At 47.3% G+C, this 20,255-nt stretch overlaps 1 protein-coding gene across 3 annotated transcripts in view; it reads right to left on the bottom strand.

Moving 5' to 3' along the window:
• The window catches only part of IGF2BP1 (insulin like growth factor 2 mRNA binding protein 1), a 54,212-nt gene extending 35,674 nt beyond the window's left edge, over window positions 1–18,538 (bottom strand). For all 3 annotated transcript variants that reach the window (XM_049861156.1, XM_049861155.1, XM_049861154.1), the window contains exons 1-2: window positions 18,364–18,538; window positions 17,151–17,211 (exon numbers count right to left, since the gene is read on the bottom strand). In XM_049861156.1, coding sequence (XP_049717113.1) covers window positions 17,151–17,211; window positions 18,364–18,538 — 236 coding nt within the window. The remainder of the gene's footprint in view (window positions 1–17,150; window positions 17,212–18,363) is intronic.
• Window positions 18,539–20,255: the final 1,717 nt, after the last annotated feature.

Raw genomic sequence — 20,255 nt, forward strand, 5'->3', positions numbered from 1 at the left:
GATCTTCAGATTAGATTCGCACCTCCACCCACTCCCTGAGGCCATGCTTCTGTTCCACTAGCTGGCTCCCTGTGTGGTCCTGGGCAAGCCTTCTATTCTCTGGACTTCTGTTTCTTACATTTGGAAACATGGAATAAGATCAGTCCAACTCTGGTCAAACTGAAGGGAGCCTGGCCCTACTGACCAGGCACTTACAGTGTCTTGTGTCTGCAGACAGGCTCAACCCGTCTACCTGTGGTGCAACTAGTTAATCCACTCAACCGCTAGCCGAAAGGTTGCTGATTCTACCCAGAGGTGCCTGAGAACAAAGGCCTGGTGATCAGCCATTGGAAATCCTATGCAGCACAGTTCTACTGACACACATGGGGTCACCATGAGTTCAAGTCAACTTGAAGGCAACTGGTTTAATGGTCTAAATAAATAGTTTTGTTTTTTTGGTTTTTTTTTTTGGGAGACTTCATTCCCATTGGGAATATAATGACAGTTAAGAACACTCTCCCCTAGAGGAAGTATAACCATTTTTCACACAATTTCAAGATTTCAGAGGTTCATGGAGACTTTGGAATCCACCCATCAACCTAATTAAGACCCCCTTCTTTCTTTCTCCTACATATCTACACATTTAACCTTATCCCAGTGAGACCACGTCTTCAGTCAAGTCTGAAGGTATCTTCTCAAAATGTTGGCAAGAAATTGGTCCATGGCATTTATAAAACAGTTGCGGGAGGGGGAGGAGTCATGCTGGAAAAAATATGCAACAAAGATGCTTCAAACCTGCAGAAACACACCATTTTCAATCTAACAGGTAAAAACTTCTAATCAGCCATCAAGACTTTGCTCAAGGTTTATTACCAGGACTTTGCTCAAGGTTTGAATCCAGCTGCTGGAGTCATCCATGCCAGATGTTTTCTTAAAAAAAAAAATCCATTGCCATCGAGTCAATTCTGATTCAATTCCGACTCACAGCAACCCTACGGAACAGAAGCGAATTGCCCCATAGGGTTTCCAAGGAGCGCCTGGTGGATTCAAACTGCCGACCTTTTGGTTAGCAGCTGTCGTTCTTAACCACTATGCCAACAGGGTTTCCGATGTTTTCTTAGCACCTACTATATTCTGGGCCTGAGCTGTCCACAGGTGGCTACTGAGCACTTGAATTAAGGCTAGCGCAACCAAATTCTTAATTTTATCTAATTATTTATATAATTTAAACTTTGCAACCACAAGTTTTATGATATCTAGATACAGATCAATTGTTGCCAATCAAAAATTTAGCAACTGAGTTGGGATGGGCTATAAGTGTAAAATACATTCCAGATTGTCTAACAGTAAAAACAAACAACAAAAAATCTCATTATTAACTATATTGACTACACACTGAAATTATAATCTTTTGATATATTGGGTTAAACACATTTTTAAAATCTATTTCACCTGTTTCTTTTTGCTTTTTTAATGTGACTACTAGAAAATGTATGTGGCTAATACTGCATTTCTGCAAGACCATGCTAGGCACGGAGATAAGACAGGCATGGCTCCTGCAAAGGGGCTGACAGTCCAGCAGGCTACCAAGATTGGGTTTAGGATGGAAGAAGGGAATGAAGGTTACAAGAGGACTGGAGGAAGGCTGGCCACTAGAGCCCCTCAGAAGTGGGTGAATCTGCCGACTCCTCAGCAAGAGGGTCCTACATGGAGTGCTCTCCCAAAGCAGCCCTCTGCCAGTTGTTTCTCCCGGCCAGAAGTCTAAAGGGCATAAAAGAAGCCTTCAGGTGCCAATCTCTGCCTTTTTCAGAAGATCACCACTCGCCTAGGCCTTCCTCCCTATCCCGCCTGCTTGTCCCTAGAGGGTGGAGAGGTGAAGAAAAAAAAAAATGTCCTGGACAACTTAACAGGGCGGACCTGGCACGCTTCAGGCAGGGCAGTAGCTGAGAAAAGGGGCGGGGCTGGCAGGGGAGGAGGAGCTGGCCCAATGCCCAGGGCTCCATGCCAGGGTGATCCAAAGGCAGGGCAGCCAGACAGACAGGCAGGCGAGCGGGTGGGCAGGCAGCCGGCAGGCAGGGGTGGGGGCTGCAAGGAACTGGCCCACTGAGGGGTGCAGGACCAGGCATGGGGAGGCAGAGCAGATGCCACCACCAGAGAAAATGCCAGAGTATGGAGGGACCGAGTGGCAAAGACAGCACTGGAATGCATCTGTGACCCCATGCACGTGTTCTTTTAAACACATGTGGCACACAAGCACTACTGTCCCATGTGTCCCAACTCCTGCACTAACATTGGGGACAAGCAGGAGCTCCCTTAGTAGTCCCTCTTCTACTGATTTCTTTGGAGGGCTCTTATATCCATGTTTAATACCATGCTCCTAGCCTACCTGGAGTCAGGAAAGAGGATAGGGGATCACTAGACTTCTTACATGACCACTCACACACCCTGACCTGTCACAAGCAGTGCCAGTGAAGGAAATCAGATTCACGTGCTGAGGCAGGAAGAAAAGAGGTGAGCCTCTCAAGTCTGACAGGATCTTCAACAGTCACCCTCATTTCATAGATGCAGAAATGGAAGCTGAGACAAGGAAAGAGACTTGCCAACTTCAAAGCAAGACTAGAACTCAGCTCTCCTCCTCAGATGGTTTATGCTCGTTTCACCAAACTTTGCTGCTTTCTCTTTGAAGAAAAGTGCTAACAGCCAGAACTAGTATAGCACTGATATCAGGAACAGGAAAAATGCCCATATTCTGCATGGTTAAGTACGTGCCAACTGGCTTAGACTGAATGTGGCTCTAATTTGGGGCACAGGATTTAACTTGCAGAAGAGCTAACTACGCTATAACACGATTGGATAGCTGTCAGTGAGATTTGGTAGCACGGTAAAAAGGCTCTGATTGACCCTGGATAGTCATCAAAAGTTCTTTTCTTGCAAAATGTCATCTAGATTTAGGGGCGGGCAAGGAAGTAAAAGGTTAATGTTGACACCAAGTGGGAAGGTATTAACTGATGGTGGAGAGAAAATAAACATTGCCGATGAATATTTTGTTCAATTCACTCACCTCAAAAATAGAAAGCCCCACACATTTTTCTTCCTGCCCATTTGGGCAGCACCAGAGGAAGCCAAAACAGAAGCTCTGGGATAGCAGAGCTCTTCCCAGACAAATTCCAAGTTTGCCCCAGGCCAACTGTGGTTCATCCTCCCACCCCCACCCCAGATTCTTGCTCTCCAACCTCAAGAGGTTCCTGGAGAGGGAGCTGGCCATGTGGAGCTGTACAGTGTGGTGTGGAAGGAAAGAATATAGAGGCTGGGGAGGTATGGAGACGAAACCTCAAGTGTGGCAACAAAGGGAAGAGACCCAAAGGTGACCCAATCTGAGCAGTACAGCCAAGCCTTCCTGGTGGAGGCAGAGATGGTGTGGGGAAGATCCTAACCATTGGAGGCACTGCTCACCATTCTACTCAGGCAGTGGAATGCACTTCTAAAATCTTCCTGGGGTGGAGGTGTTAAGGTGCTCTGAACACAGGGATAGGCAGGAGGGGCTAGAAAGACCATTTTCACTGGACATGTTGGTTTAGCTCTCACCCCTCAGTGGAGATACCAACACCTCTCCAGAAAGCTTAAAAGCCAAAAAGGTCTAGCACTCTGGGGCCCTGAGAGTGGAGCTGGCACTCTGGAGGCATCATGGGGGAGAGGCACCATGGGGGATGTCTTGGATACAAAGAGGTCGCACCTCTCCTCAAGAGAATGGCAAGCTTGGAGAGCCCAATTCAAGACAAAGACTGTGAGATGGGGTGATCAGAAAGAAGGAAAAGGAAATGAGACCAGCCTTAAAAGAAATCAGTCTTCTACAACTCACAGCTTAGACTGCAAAAAGACCCTATGGGAGTCAAGAGTAATTCTTGGAATCCACGTGGTCCGTGTGAGGATAAGAAAGTATCCCGGGATATATTATTAATCTCCTGAAAGCAGCTCTGGTGTATCCCTCCAAAATGAAGTTAACAACCTCAAGGGACTTACTGTCTTCCCTCCCAGTTGCCAACAAAGACCTGTTGGTGGTAGGGACCTTCAGGAAGCTCAGTGTTCATTTCTTCCCAGTGGGGTAATTCTTAATCAGAATAATTCTCCTCTGACAGGGATGCCACCCTCAGTTCTGCCCAGGCTTAGGACAGGAGCAAAATGTCTTCTCAGGGGAGATCTTTCTCCCCAGCCCAGGGATTCTGTCCTGGAGGGTTAACACTCGCTTCCAAGATGGCTCTCACCCATCCCTAGCTAGGAGGAGGGGGCAAAGTCTCTAACAGCCAGGGGACCTAGGGTCCTGGACATAGAGTTTCACTGTGGGGAATGGAAAGGGGGAGCAGTCAGAGCAACTCAGAAGGAGAGGTGCCTGGGAAGGGTGGCAGCAGCTGAGGGTGGAGGGAGGGCTGGCAGCAGCTGGGGGGAGGGAGGGGAGTCCACATGAACAGGCAATTGAGAAGGTCTGAGCAGCTGAGAGGCAGGGGCTGGCGTCTGCCCGGCCTGTGCCCCTTCCCCCAGCCGCTCTCACCTAACCCAGGGAAAGCTGAGCACTGCCCTCCCACCCCAGCCGCTGGGTGGGCTGAGCCTGCAGAGCACAAGGAGGAGGGCAGAGGACGTCCCCAGAGCCCTCTTGTGCTGCAAGGCTCGGCACAGTCTAGAATATTCTGCCACCAAAGCTCCCTCCGTACTCACTCCCAGCCTGTCTTGCCCCGCCCGGTGGGCCCTCAGCTACCGGTGGAGGGCCCGGATGGGGAGGGGACATGCGTCAGGGGCTGTGGGGTGGGGGTGGGGACCAGGACTTTGCCCTTTGTCTCTCTCTCCTGAGCCACCGGCCGAAACCCGACCCCATCAGCAAGCCAGGCAGCCAGAGAGGAGCAGGCTCCCCCTCCAGGGTCCTTTAGTAAATCCAGACCCGACCTCCCTGTGGTCAGGGCTGTGACTGAGGTGGTCCTGTGGGGGAGGGGGCTTCCCGCCAGCAAACAGGCCTGCAAGCATTTAAGTGGGAACGGGTTGGGGGTAGGGGACCGGGAAGGGGCTGGAGTGGGGCGGCAGAAGCTGGAGGGGAGAAAATGGCCCGGGAGGCAGCATTCCTTAGAGACCTAGGCCGGGCTGCGGCTGAACGCAGCACTGGGCTGGGAGGCCTCCCACTGAGAAGGCAGGAACTGAGGCTTGCGAGTCCGGTGGGGTGGGGTAGGGGGGGAGGCCCTGGAGAGAAAGGAATCCTCTTCCCAGGCAGGTACCCACGGTGTTTTTGAAGGTTAAGGAAAAGCTGTAACAGAAACGTCCTATCACTCCCATGTAGAGTAGGGCATTTGTCTGGGGGTGAGAATGACCTTCTTTGTCCTTTTTGGGTACAAAGTGGGAGACAAAAGGCTGGGGGCACTGGGCCCTGTAGCCAGCCTTCTGGGGGTTGTCCCCAACCCCCCCCCATCAATTAATGATAGTATTTTATTAACAACTCACATTTCATAGTACTTTGTTGTTGTCTACCGTCGTGTCCATTTCGACTCACAGAGAACTACCCCATAGCGTTTCCAAGGAGCAGCTGGTGGATTCAAACTGATGACCTTTTGGTTAGCAGCTGAGCTGCTAACCACTGTGCCAGTTTACAAAGCACTTTTTTTTATAGCCACACTTCCCTATGAATCTCGAACAACCACAAGGTTGATTTGAACCTCAAAACAACCATAGGAGATTGATGGTATTTTTATTTCCATTCTACAGGTCAACATAACAGGCTCAGAGAGATTAAGTGACTAACCCAAGATGACAGTAGCCAGCAAGTTCTTATACGCCAGGAAAAGGAGCTGGCTAGGTTCTTGCTCCTTAAAAACTAACATGTATGAGCCATGAATTATGATTCTGTATGCATGTAAAAAAGGTCAAGTCTTTATCCGCTGGAGGAAGGGGAATGGGTGGGGGGGGGCGGGTGGCTCAATCCCTGCCCTTCTCCCCAACCCCCATTTTCCCCAAGTTGAACCTAAACAAAAGGAAAGGCGGGGGAGGTCAACCAAAAGCTCCAGTGCTGGTGGCTCCACTCCTGGTGCCTACCCTGAAGTCCAAAGGATGGGGGTTCTTAGAACTCAAAACACTAATCCAGCTTTATTTCACGGTGTTTTTAAGACAGGGAGGATTCAGATGAAGAAACAGTCCAGGAAAAGAGGTATTGGCTCCATAACCCAAGGCTTACACATCTGGGGAAAAGACAGGATGAGGTTTACACCTGAATTCTAACCCCACTCAAGTCCTTCTCTACTTCATTCAGCTCCCTCTCCAACTCCACTATTTCATTTCAAGAGAATTCTCATTTCCCATTTTAACTGCCAAGACAAGGGGAGAAAGTTTGGACCCATCCATCTCAATTGCTTTCAGCCCCACAAGATTGCCTCAAGATTCCAATGCAGCAGAGGGAAATACAACACAAAGCAGCCATGAAACACGTGGGAGGAGAAAATAGGCTCAGATCTGAGAGAAATTAATGTTGGGCATGTTTTTTTATCTACCAAGTTTATGCACCCCGTAAAAAGCTCAGAAAAGATTCAACTTTTCTGGGTGTTCAAGGATCACCTGTTCTAGCTTCTAGGACACCCTTAGAGGCAAAGACACTTGCGTTTGGATTTCAGTTCTACTACCGTGCTTACTGAAGACACGATGGTGGCTAAGTTACCTTACCACTCGGAGCTCTAGTTTCTTCTTCTGTAAAATGAAGATAAAACCTGTAGGGTTCGTATAAGAATTCAATGAGGAAACAGCACCTAACTCTGAGTAGATACTCAATTGTAAATACTATAATAGAACAGGGATGTCTGCTCTCCCTACCTCAGGGCCTCATTTCTGTAACCTCTCCCACTGGAATGTTGCCCCCCCTTTTCTAGATGGAACTGTCTTCCCACAAGCCTCTCCCTGTTAGTCCACGATGTTCTCCTTAATCTACTCCTTTTTTTCTGCCTATCCTCTCAAACCCAGTTTAGCACAAAGCCTTCCTCATCTATTTTAGTTCCTGAGGTTGTGGGTCTCCCATTTTAGTACATAATCTCTTGGCCTCTTATGCTGTCCCACAGCTTTTCCTGGCTCTAAAATAAAAATGCTGGAGGGCAGGAATACTGTCTTACACGTCTTTCATGCGGCTCCCTCTCTCTATCAGTCTCCCCTCCCCACCCTGAAAAGAAGACCCAATAATGCAAAATAAAAACTCAAAAATTAATATTTAATACATGGAGGGGTCAGACAAAGGATATGTGGGATTTATATAGGATGAAGAGGTGACCACCATGTGGAAAAAAGCAAAACTAGCAGTGGTTTAAAAATGGCAATGGCTAGGGGGCACTGATCCCACTGCCACCCCCGTAAGGTTGCTGGTAATGAGAGTTTTGAAGAGGAGAACAAAGGAGCCTGAGTCTAGACAAACTCCATTCATCTTCCAGTCAGAAGTTTAAAGAAAATAGTTCATTCAAGACGACCAGGTATAAGAAAATGAAACAAAGATTAACAACTCACAGAGGTACATGAGGTTTATGAAGCTCATCCTATTCCATGCCCTGCCAACTCCAGCTCATCTGGACAGGTATCTTTCTACCCTAACCCAAAACACCAGCAGTGGCCCATCCACTGCCGGTTGAGTCGATTCCAACTCATAGCGACCCTATAGGACAGAGTAGAACTGCCCCCATAGAGTTGCCAAGGAGCACCCGGTGGATTCGAACTGCCGACCCTTTGATTAGCAGCCGTAGCACTTAACCACTATGCCACCAGCAGTGGCAGCATCTCTGAATGGTGATAAACCTCTGAAGGAAGACCCTGTAGATAACTAGTCAGCTAGATCTTCTCTTCCTCTTTTACACTAAAAGTTGCTGCAGTAGACACTGAACAAGATGAGTGAAGAAAATATTCTTCTGAACCCTGCTGCCTCCCCAGCCAACATCTCATCGCATCTAGTCCTTGCTCACCCGGAATACATTGACTGTAGCCACTAACAGCTGCATCTCGCTCTGTGAAGGATCATCTTTGCCCTTTAATTTAGGGTTCCACCTCCAAATCCCGCCAAAGCAACTGGTCTCTATTACAGTTGGACTTTTCTGCCCAACCAACTTAGAGACCTCAGAGAGGAAGCAGAATATATATTTCTAACTCTGAACAGACATCCTCAACAAGTTTACTCCACCCAACAGCCCCCACTTCAGTTCTTGTGCTCCCTCATTTTCTTCCTCCTCAGAGTCCCTAGTGGAAAGTTGACGAGCCCCAAGCAATCCCAAATGCCACTCCAGAAAGAGATGACACACATCATTCTGCGTAAACTAATTGCAAAACCTTTATAGTAACTGATTAAAGTCAAAACCCTGTTAAATGGCTAAAAACCACATCTGGATTAGAAGCCCTTCCCTTCCCCACCCTAGTTAATAGAAGGTTCAATCCTCATTCCCGGGTCAGACATCTCGAAAGAGGCTGTGTGATGTGTATGTGTGTGTGTGTGTGTGTCTGTGTGTGATCTCATGTGCACACATAGCGTGGCATGTACCCTTTGCGCAGGGAGGGCTTAAGACAGGAAGCAGGCATGAAGGTGGGTTCTGAGCACATCTACAGGGACCGTTTCCACGCCAGGGAACCAGGGAGAAGATGGAAGGCCAGTTTGGTTTTGTCACCCACAAGCGCAGAGGAAGGAGACCAATGAAGGCAATCACTTCCTGGACATCCACGGATGCCCAAAATCCTGAATGCCTACTTTGTTAGCTCACCAAGAGCAGCATATTAAGACAAAGATGTCTGTCTCCCACCAGTTGGGGGAAGCTACTCTCATTTCTCCCTTTCTCAGACCCCCAAAGAGGATTCATATCATTCCCTTCATCCTGGATTCCTACAACACTTCCCTCATTTGCAGAATTAGCGTGATTCCCCTCCAACCAATGTCTCTACCCTACATGCACCTTTGACAATGGCCCTGAAGTGTGAAATTTCAGCTAGGTGCCTGGCATGAGTTCAGGATATCAACAATAGAACGAACGACCCATTTCCCCTAATGAACACTCGGTAGCATTCTCTACCATCCTTGCCCCCCACCTCTCCAAGCCTTTTGTCTAAGAGGATGGTGCAGAGATGTGGTGGTGGGGTCCATAGTCTGGGGACTCTAGGGTTTTGCCCTAATGAACTTCATCTCCCTCTCCCAAAAACTAGCTTTTCCTTTTAGCACACAGGTAATTATCAAAGCATCCTATACACAGACCCCCTTCAACTTGCCTATCCATATAAAATGCACGTCAAAACCACATAAGTATACTGAAACACATCAACCCACTACTTAGATATATGCCCCAAGCCGCCACACACAGTCGCACAGGCAAAACCTCTCATGGATACATTTTGCAAACATCTACACACTTGATCGGTTCTGATTCTCTCTGGGAGCTAACTAACCACAGCTGTAAGGAGCAGGGTAGGGTAGGGCAGAGAACCATAAAGCTTAAAAGAAGGACAAAGAATGACCATGACAGGAAGCAGAAAGGTACTAGTATCAGTGCAATATTACAGTTAAAAAAAATTGAGGCTTAAGGAGGTAAAGTAACTTTTCCAGGATCTACCAGTTAATACCTGACCCCAAACCTCACGCTTTTAAACAATTAAACCTCTTGACAGGGAGACCTTTCCTCCAGACCCCTGTAGAGGATAAGTGAGGGAACCAGGGTGCATCATATGACTATGACCAAACAGAGCTTCCCCCCTCCTTGAGACTCAAAAATTTTAAATTATTCCTACTCCCACCCCATTTCCTCTTGCCAAGAACTTAGACCTCACAAACAACTTTTACATATAAGAATGATTTTTTTTAAATTCTGAATTCTGATTCAAACTGCTCTTAAAGAGTCTAAATATTGTCATATGTCGATTAATGTCCACAACATGTTCTGTGAAATAGGATGTTTCGTGATTTGGATGTTTTGCAAACACCATATTATATGCTGCTTCTGCTTAGGAGTCGAAGCATACATTGTTATACGGTAAACTTATTTTTAAGGAGGGAAAGTTCACATTAAAAAAATGATAGAAAGCATGGTACAGTACATGCATAAGCCAGTAACACAGGCATTTATTATGAGTATCAAGACATATGTACTATAGATCATATATGTACTATACCATTATAAGCCTGGCAGCATAACTGCTTTGTATACAAGAGACATAAGATACATGTGCTGTGTGTGGGAAGCTGTTTCATTCCTTAGCTATGTCCCGTTCTCTGACCAAGATTTCTGAACTCTGTTATAACCTTACGGGACCATAGACATACATGCAGTCAGACATTGCCCGAAGTGACATGCAGTGTATGGCTGTATAACCAATCAACTAAACTATCCAATCGAATTTCACTCAGACTTAATGTTTTCAATTCCAAGTGGCCAAAAACATTTGGATGAATGACTACTTTTTTAACTGAAATCAACTCGAAATGGAAAAAAAAAAAATCAAAATGCTCTTTAACCCTAAGGAAATAGAGGACTGACTAGAATCCACAGAAGAGACGTGGGGAGAGGGAAAGAGAGACTGAAGAGGAGAAATCCTCCACCTTTCCTGACTCTTCTATAAGAGCAATTTGCTCCACAACCCTCTCCAAGACTAGGGGCAAAATTCCCACCCAGGCCAAATCAGAGATTCCCTATATACCTTCCAGCCACCAAAATGCCATTTGTCTAATAATTAGAGCTCTCCTGAGGGATTTTGAAAATATCTGGATAGTCGAATCAAATTTTTTTTTTCAATCATCCAGTTCTTTGCTCTGTATTTCATTCAAAAGCAGTTTACTGATGGCCAGCCATGCTCAGCGCTCCCTGCTACGTGACCAGAACATCACATCCTGGGAGTCTGGATTTCTGCAACAATAAGACTGCATCTCTGATTGTGTCTGTTCTATATGAAGTTATGTTCCAGTGTACTGCAATCAGGTTTTCTCCAATTATGAAAATTATTAAGTCCAGACCTATTTTTCTTCTGTGATTTACCTGTAACCAGCACACATTTTCAGAGTTCAGAGTGAAAGCTTGTTCCAGCCTGTTGTCTCTTCATTTGTCAACTATTCACTACAAACCTACTGTGCTGCAAAGTAGGAAGCAACTCTTGCAAGTTGGCGCCGCAATAACTGTCAGTACTAGAATGACCCCTTCCAAACCTCTCTGAACAAAATCTGGGGGCTATGCATGCTCTCCTACTAGAATGGAGTTGCCACACTAAGAGCTGAGCATCTTCCCACTGGCTATACACTTCCTTCTGATGCTGTGTTATTACCACAGGAGCTTCTCTGTATAATTAAACTTTTATCAATAACCAAAGGAGCACTTTCGCAGGGCTTTTTTTTTTTTTTTAGAAGAGCCTTTTTTTCTGTTTTTATTTTGTCAGGCATTCTTAAAGGGATGTGGGGAAGGGGAGGAAAGGAGATGTGCTCAGCAAAGGTGGAACGGCACAAAAGTTTTGTTGCTAACACATGGAGTCAAACACTAGCTAAGACCCTGAGAAAGACCCTCCAAGCCTAGCCAGTGGCCAACTGGAGGACCTAGGGCCTATCTTTTGTAACATAAAGTCCATCCATAGAACCCCTGAGTACTATGATTCTCTTTGTTATTCCTTCAGTCAGCCTTTGGGACATGGGGACAGAAAGTGCATTTTCTAAAGATTATGGATTATGTGACACTGTTAACTCTTCAAAGTTCTATTTGCCATCGCCAAGGGGCCCCAGCTACCAGGAGAGGGCAACAGCCGGCGTGTTACTCACCCCTCCATTTTCTCTCCACCTCTCTCATCCTCTTATTTTCCCCTTGCCCACTCTCTTCCTCTCTCCTCGGACTCTTTTCACTTTACATTTACCCACTGGTCTTTTGCCTTTGCCTCAGAAAGGAAATCTCTTAAAGAGAGCCCGGCCGCTGAAAAGGTCCGGGGTCCGTAGTGGGCTGGAGCCGGCAGAACCCTTCATGTGGGGAAGGCTGGGGAAGCTAGGTTTAGGATCTGGGGGCTCTAAGCACTAAGACGAGCCTGTTTGCTGGTGCGCTGCAGCCTGGGTTCTTGGACCCTCAGAAAGGAGGTCCTTGGAGACCCAGGCATGGGGAGTGTTCTCTGTCGGGGGCTTGTTAAAAAGGAAAGCTGGCGGACCCACCGCAGAGCCGACCGCGATTGCGAGGCCGAGGCCGGGGCCGGCAGGGAAGGGTTAGGGCAGCAGGGCGGCTGCGAGCTCTCCAGGAAGCGCCTCCAGTGCTGCCGCGACTTTTTTTTTTTTTTTTTTTTTTGAAAAGGGGAAGAAAAGGCAGGCAAGTTAAAAAGGAAAAAACATGCCATGCTCTTCCCTGAATCTACCACCCCTCTTCTAAACCTCGTATCCTCGACCCCCTTCCTCCTCCCTTGGGTGGCTGGGAGTCTCCAGCCGCTCCTCTTTAAAAGGGAAGCGGGAAATCAACCCCAACCCCCATCTCTCTCTCTTTTTTCCCCCGTCTGGAATTTCCAACCCAGGACTAACTCGTCTGATTTCTCAAGTCTCCCCTGCTGCTTTTTTCCTCCCCTTTTCTCTCCCTAACACTCCCATTTCAAAATCTTAGCAGCACTTTCTGGAAGACATTAGCCACATTTAAAAAAAAGTCTTTTAAAAGGATGGTGAGCGAACAAAACTGAATTTAAATTCTAACAGCTGGGAAAATGTCTGTTCTTCAAACGCCTTTGGTTCATATATTTACTCCAAAGAAACCATCGCCACCACTACTACCCCCCCCCCACAAAAAACACAAAAACACCAACAGAGGTATAGCCAACAAATATCTTTTCAACACAAAGTCTCTGAACTTCAACCAATAGCACTTGTTGGTCTCCCACTCTTTCCACTCAACTAAACCAGATTTGAAATGCTTTAAAAAAAAAAAAAAGTTTTAAAATTGTATACTCACTAGCCTATCTCAATGGTATTTTTGTCAACTGACTGTTACACATTAAAGTATAGGATAAATAAACTCTTTAAAAAATAAACGTTAAAAGTGCTCCCACACAAAAAAATATTCAAATGATATATATTAAGGTAATTTAAAAGATTAGAAGCTCAGAACCTTTGCATCGAGATTCTTCCAATTGCTAATGTCATGTACTCCATCTCTAAAACATAATTATAAGAAAGAATGTTTTGCTCTTTTTCCACCAAAAGCTATGCCATTAAAACTTTGTTTTTGGAACAGTTAACTGTACTTTGAATAAATTAGTGATGGAAATTACAATTTTTCCTTTTCCTTACTGAGAAGTTCTCCATCTGAGAAACCATTAGAGTAAAATTTCATCTGTCTACTTTGGGCCAGAGAAAAAGGGGGATCTGGAAACCTACAATTCTTCCAAGGGAAATTTCATCTTGAAATACAGACCACCAAATGATTATCTGTTAAGGATTTATTTCTCTAGCAGTGAAGTAAGAAAACTTAATTCTAAATTCAATTCTATGTGGAAATTAAAAATAGGGAGAGAAAACCCAGACTTTCGCCTTTCCTCCAAATAGGGCTGAAAAATTTAAGATTCACCCACTGAAAAAAAAACTTAAAGCCAAGTATTACTAAGAAACCCCTTTTACTAAAAATGACAAACTGTTTCTACTTTGAACTTATTGTTAAATACCTGTCAGATGTATCTTTCACCTTCTTTTTGAATTGGAAACTAATCCATAACTACAAGCCCAAAAGAAAAAGTGACTGAAAATGCCCCCCAACTCTAGAGCTTTTCACTGTTCTTAAAATCTCCTACATTCACTTGCAACCCCTAACTTTATATATATATATATTTTTTACTAAAGGCAAAACCATTTCTGAAGGCAATTTTTTTAACTAGTTCTGAAAACATTTAGTGAACAAACTATTTCTTCTATGCTTCCACAAATCACCTTTTAAAATAAAATTAAGAATATTTTTTGCCAAAACAAGACATGCCTTTACAGAGATTTTTAAAGCTGCAAACTTCAGCAAAAGATAAACTCTAAAATAGGAATCAAGTTTAAACAATTTACTCTTTTGAGAGTTCTCACTTACATGAATGGTTATGAGGTGAATTTTAGGATGTTTTAAAAAGAAAATAGAGAGAGAGAGAGATGGAAATTTGGGGGGAGGGAATGTTAATCCATCTCATTTTAAGTCAACTTAGAGAAAAGAACAACCAACCATTAACCTACCTAAACAAATGGCCAAACTTAAAACTCTTAAACACATTTCACTCAAGATGCAATGCATCTCTCATTTTTTTCTTAATTAACAGCAACACCTTTTATTTTGGTGACACCAGTTGACAGTAAGGATGCTATCTTTAGGTCACATTCCTCTTGAAAAAGGCACACAGTGACAAATGTAACGAAAGTTAAATTCCCTTAAAAAGCAAGTCATTTCCCAAAGTAAACAAGTCTCAGTAAGATGCTACACCTTTACCTTAACTACTCTTAAGCTTCCCAAAATAAAACATATATAGGAAGCCTTCCCACCACTGTTTTTGAAATGCTTTTGGTTCTTCTGTGTCCCAATAACTGGCAATAAATGTATACCATTTCTCAATTAAAAAGCCCAAATCATTAATCAAAATCCCAAAACTGACTAAGAGGAGGTTTAGGGAAAGGATCTCAGAGAAATTTAATTTCACCCATTAAAAAAACTTCAAATTAATTATTGTTTTCAGATTAAATGTATAGTGTTTGGTCTCCTGAGTTCTCAAAAAAAAATACAAATTATATTTATCAAATAGAAACAAAGTTAGGATTAAATATATTAATACTTCAACATGAATCCTGCACAGAGGCAACCGCTGTAATAACGTATCTTTTGTTTGATTCCTCCTCCTATTAAAAAAAAACAAACAGGAGCTTTTAGATTGTTGGGGTTTTTATGAAGCTCTTAGGAATTTTTTAAATCATAATTCATTTGGAACTGAGTGCATCTATCATAGTTCTCTTCTACTTTAAACAGTGAGTTTATTCCTTTTAGAAAAACACAAAGTATATGTGCATACTGGTTCATTTTGCTTAGAATATATCAGTCATAGTTAATTAAACTCGTTCCTCTTCTATACATTCACAAGGCAGAAAAAGCCAGCAACAAACCAACTGAAGACATACTTTTTAGACGCAGGCTGAAAACACACCATACCACATGGCTTCCTCAAGAACACAAATGATAGAGCAAACTGACTTAATGAAAACAAACTCTCTTTTTAAATCCCAGGACTTAAAAAATTGATTCATTCTAGAAAAATGTCTCACCACCACCCCAAAAAAGAAAATAAAATACAACACAGCTAACTCAATGTTTGGTCTCAAAAATTACCCCAGCAAGGGAGGAACACACAAAAGATCTACTTTAATATGGGTGTGGAGAGGGAGATTTTTTTTTTTTTTACCCAGTCTTCTCACAAGCCCCCACCCCATTCCAACTCAAAAAAGAGCCCTCAGTAAGGCATTTTGTAGGGAACAAGGAGCCTAGAAATGGCTTGAAAGCAAGCAGATGGCTTAGGGAACAAGATCCATAAATACACCCTACCATGAAAATTAAAATATAAATGTTTTGAGTTCCATTTCATCACATTTTAGTATTTCTATTGCTTTTTCTACTTCATTCCCTTTAAAATGTAAGCCATCCTCGAGAGCAAAAGAAAAAAATTTCCACATCTATCAGAATTCCAGTTATTCTGGATATTTCTCATCAACACATGTCAAACACTCAGCTTTCAAATACCCACAATTCGAATATCCACAATCTTAATAAATCTACTGGTATTGGTGTATGCATGTATTTCTTATTCCTCTCTCCAGGAAATGTTTCAAGAAATAGGTAAGACTTCTTTTCTTCCTTCCAATTTTATTGCCTCTTTACTCCTAACTCTAATTGTCTTTCCAATAACAGAGTTATTTCAGGCACTTGAGGCTAAATCACAAATGCTATAAACACAGTAATAAGCCATATTGATCATCTATTGATACAATAGTCCCAAGTTCCTTAAGTACATCAAGCTAAACCACTGAACAGATTTTTGGCTGAAGCTGAACTTTCTAGCTCCTCTTAAGCCCCCAAAAGCCTAGGCACTCACCCCCACCTCTCCACTCAGACAAGGCCAGGAGAAATGAGGGGAGGGGGGAGGGAGAAAATCAAAGATTTACTGGGGGCTGCTTCCAACTAGCAACATGCTACAAAACTCTCTGCACTGTCAGCGTGTTTAAAAGTCTTATTTGAGAAAGTCAAAAGGCTCTGCCCTTATACTTTCCCAGCCACAGTTCAGTGGAAGATTTGGAATCCAACATGAATCAGATTTGGGGAAAACATGACGAAAGTACCCCACCTTGCTGATGAGAGGATGGGGGTATTGTAACATGCACTAGCACACATGCACACACAGGCGCTCACAGACCATTCATCCAGGGAGTTCTAGGCCCTCCAAAGAGCCCCAGCTCACAGCCTGAACACAAAGCTCTCACCCCAGATGGTCCCCTTGTAACAATGGACTGAAGGAGGGGGGGGCGGGGGCCTCGAAGAGGACAGTACAGCCAAAGCATATTCTTTGGAAAATCCGGGGGCGGGGGGTGGTGTGAGCGACTAGGAGTAGGGGTCTGTGAAAAAAAAGGCCTTGCCTGTTGCAGAAATATAAAGCAGGAGCATAAGGAGATTCTTGGGGGGCGGGGGCCAGGAAGCTCATTCCACTTCCTAAAGAGTATAAGGGGGTCTCCCCCCTAAAACCACTTAAGAATTATGGTGAGCAGGAATGGGGGAAGGGGGAGAAAAGGGGAGAAAATGAGGCCTGCTAAGAAACTGTTTTGCATCTGAACTCTTCCAAGAATTTTATACTTCCCCACAAAAAGTGGTTCCACACCTTGAGCAAACTCCACAAGGTTTCTTCTTTTTATTTTTTTCTTTTTTGGCCCCTTTGATTCCCCAAGTAACATCTTTATTATTCCCCAAGTAACATCTTTTAGCCCACCCCAGGCCCAACTCATTTTTTACAAGCTGTAAACCACCCATTCAACAAGATCTTGGCCAATCTTCCCTCCCAGCCCCCAACATCCGGAGTCAGCGGTGGTAAGGCCAGTAATGAGTTTCTTCCACTGGACATGCTAGGGACCCCCAAACACCACTTCTCAGCCCCCCAGGTCTCCCTCCCCCTTGAGAAGAGCTCTTCCCTACCTTTGTTTTTTGGGGACCGAGTGCTCAATCTCTAGGCGTTTTCCTTGCAGTTCTACTTTTCCTTTAAAAAGGAAAAAGAAAGACAACATGAAGCTTGAACAGAGATGGGGGTGGGAAGAGGAAAGAAAAGACACTAGGGTTATTCAGGAGTTACTGGGATTTGAGATCTTCCTAGGAATCCAGGCTGTGGGTTCCACAGCCAGTTGGGAAAGGTCGCTCTGGGAATGTGAAATCTACAAATTCGCTATTATATTTTCTCAACTCGTGTTTTGTTTTCTCACTGAGGCTAGTTGAGTCGTGGATCGCTCTGGGGCCGGATTTGGGAAGGTGCGAGGGTGTTTGAGCGTGGGCGCGTTATGAACCCCCAGATGTAGAAAGAAGAGATCAGGAAAAAAAAGGTCTCCTCGTTTCTCGGAAAGTGTGTGAGTGAAAGGTGCAGAATGAAACTTTGTTTTTGTGTTGAGCCAAAGGGAGGGCTTGAGGCGGCGGGGCAGTCACCTGTCGGAGCTCGTCTGAAAGGATACGACCCGGAGGAGCAGAGCGGGGCCCCGCGAGGAGGGTCCCTGGCGGCGGTGGCGCGCGCCTCACGGCCCAGCCTCGGTGTCTCGGGAAGCAGCATGGCGACCCGGCGCCGCCGCCGCCGCGCCACCCTGCTCACGCCCCACTTTCAAATCAAAATGGCTCAAGCCCCAGGCCCTGGGCGGGAGGCGGGACCCCCTTCCTCCTAGGCCCTGTCTGAAGGCCGCAGTCCCCACAGAAACCCGGAAGACCGGAGATGGTGGGGGGGATCCCTTCGCCGCCTGGAAAGGCCTAGGACGTTGGAGAAGTGGGGGTGTGCAAAGTGGAGGATTGTCCAGCGGCGTGTAGGGAGCGCTGGGCGTGGAAATAACTCCCAAACAGGGGTGTTCGGTGCCTTTAAACCAGCCCCCCATTACTGCCAAAGGGAGGCTCCCGCCCCGTCGTTGGAGGGGGGGAAATCCCTTTACTAGAACCTCAGCTTATGTCGTACTACAGGGTCAGGAAATCCCGACCCGAAATGTCTTGTTGGGGGAGGTGAGGGCGTCGAAGGAGGTGGGTCAGGGATTGGTACCGAGGCTGAATCCCGCAGGCAGGAGGAACAGAGGAGTTGGCGGGCAAGGAAAGAGAAAGCACAGGTCTTCTCGATGGGGGGTGTCGGCGCTAGGTTTTTTCTGGGCAGTGGGCCCGCTCTTACCGGAGAAAGTTTCGATGGCCTTCATGGCCCAGTGCTCGTCTGGGCAGTCCACGAAGGCATAGCCGGATTTGACCAAGAACTGGCCGCTGTAGGAGATCTTGTGTTCCGCAAACACTTTCTCCAAGTCCGCGGGGGTCACGCTCTCGTTGAGGTTGCCGATGTACAGCTTGTTCATGGTGGCGGTCTCCGGGCAGGACGCGGTCCCCGGCGAGGCCGAACCGAGCGGGCGCGCGTGCGGGCCGCGAGCCTCCTAGGCCGAGAAAAGGGGAGGCGGCGACAGGAGCGCAAACTTTCTTTCCACCCACCCCAGGAGTTGTCCGAAGCCCCGGGCGGGAGGGCGGCCTGCGGGCGGGCGGCGGTTGCAGAGAGTTCGGGGAGGGGCCGGGAGAAGTGCCCGCGGCGCGCTGGGAGGCGGAGGACGCGGGAGCGGCTCCTTCCCTTCGGTCCGAAACCCCTCGGAGCGGGCTGGTGTGTCACGTTTCTCCGCGGCCGCCCTGGCGCCGCCTCTAAATAAAATCGACTTGAAAAAAAAATGGAGCGGAAAAAAAAAAAAAGGGCGAAGCCACGTGGTGAAAGCCCCCACCCACCCTGCCGGGGAAGACCCCCGACGCCACAGGGCCCCTAGGCCCTCCAGTCCAGCTGGGCTCGCCAATTCTCGCCTGGGGGGCTCTCGGCCCACCCCCAGGGCAAACTGGGGCGGCGGGGGCTGCGACCCCGAAGCTCTACTTGCCCCCTCCCCCTTTGCAAGGACCTGGCCCCTAGGGAAGCGCCCCGCCCCCACCTTCCCCTCCCCCGATCCGAGCTGGGGGAGGGTGCTCTGGGCCGCAATCTCCCCTGTGGTTAAGGGTAAAATGTAGGATTGTGTTTTATTTGTTGGGGAGGTGGTGTTACCCACCCCACCCCGATTAACTGCTCGCGACTGACGGGCGGGGGAACATTCGAGAGAGACAAAGAGAAGCCGAGGACTCTGGGGTCTTCAGGAGAGGGTCGCAAGACCCGGCGATTTAAAAAGAAAGGCGTCTTTTCCCTAGCTTTTGAGTAGGGGTCTCCATCTTCCCCGCCCCACCCCACGACTTCTCCGCCTCGGGGTATCGGGGACCAGTGGGCCCTGCGAGCGCGGGCCGGGAAGTGGGAATACCGTGAGTCTCTGCTGGGAACGAGAGACCCGCAGAAAATCACGCTTCGGGACTCCCACGGGAGAAAGGGTGGCTCGCATCGGGGATCTGACTGTTGAGTGAGAACGCATCGGAGCTCCTGAGGGAGCGCGCGGTTCCGACCCAAAATGACCCCTGGAGAAGAAGGGTGGGAGCAAAGGCAGAGGGGTGGTATCTCGGGCAAACCCCGGCCCACCGAAAGGGGAGGTCGCAGGGAAGGAGGGACCGGGCGAAGATCGGAAAGGTCTCCTGTTCCCTCCCTGGCGCGGGAGCGGACAGGTGTAGTCCCCTCCGCCTGCTCCCCCGGAGACCCAGACTGGAGCGCTCCAGGGGCTGGCTAAGGGCTGGGAACTTTGTTTGGGGCGCAAGATTCGGATCCCGGCGGGAAGGCGGGAGAGGGGCCGGGCGCGGGGGGGGGGGGGCGCCGAGCGCGAGGCCCCGCCCACGTCCCTAGGTCAGGCCCGCGGGGGGAGGGGGCGATTTCCGCTCGGCGCCAGGGGAAGCAAGGGCGGGGGCTGCGGGGCGGCCCCTCCCCCGCCGCTCCTGGGGAGGGGGAAGCGGATCCGCCCAAGTCCCTTCCCTGGGCTTTGACCAACTCGTTCCGGATCCTCCGGCCCCGGGAGCCCGAGGGACCGACCAGACTGGGCGAGGGGCGACACGTGGGCGGTCGCACCCCCGTCTCGGCGGTGGGGGGGGCCTTCACCGCGCGATTCGGAGTCCCGGATACGCGGCGGAGAG

This window comes from Elephas maximus, chromosome 19 (genome assembly GCF_024166365.1).
Source record: "Elephas maximus indicus isolate mEleMax1 chromosome 19, mEleMax1 primary haplotype, whole genome shotgun sequence".
Classification (NCBI taxonomy): Eukaryota; Metazoa; Chordata; class Mammalia; order Proboscidea; family Elephantidae; genus Elephas; species Elephas maximus.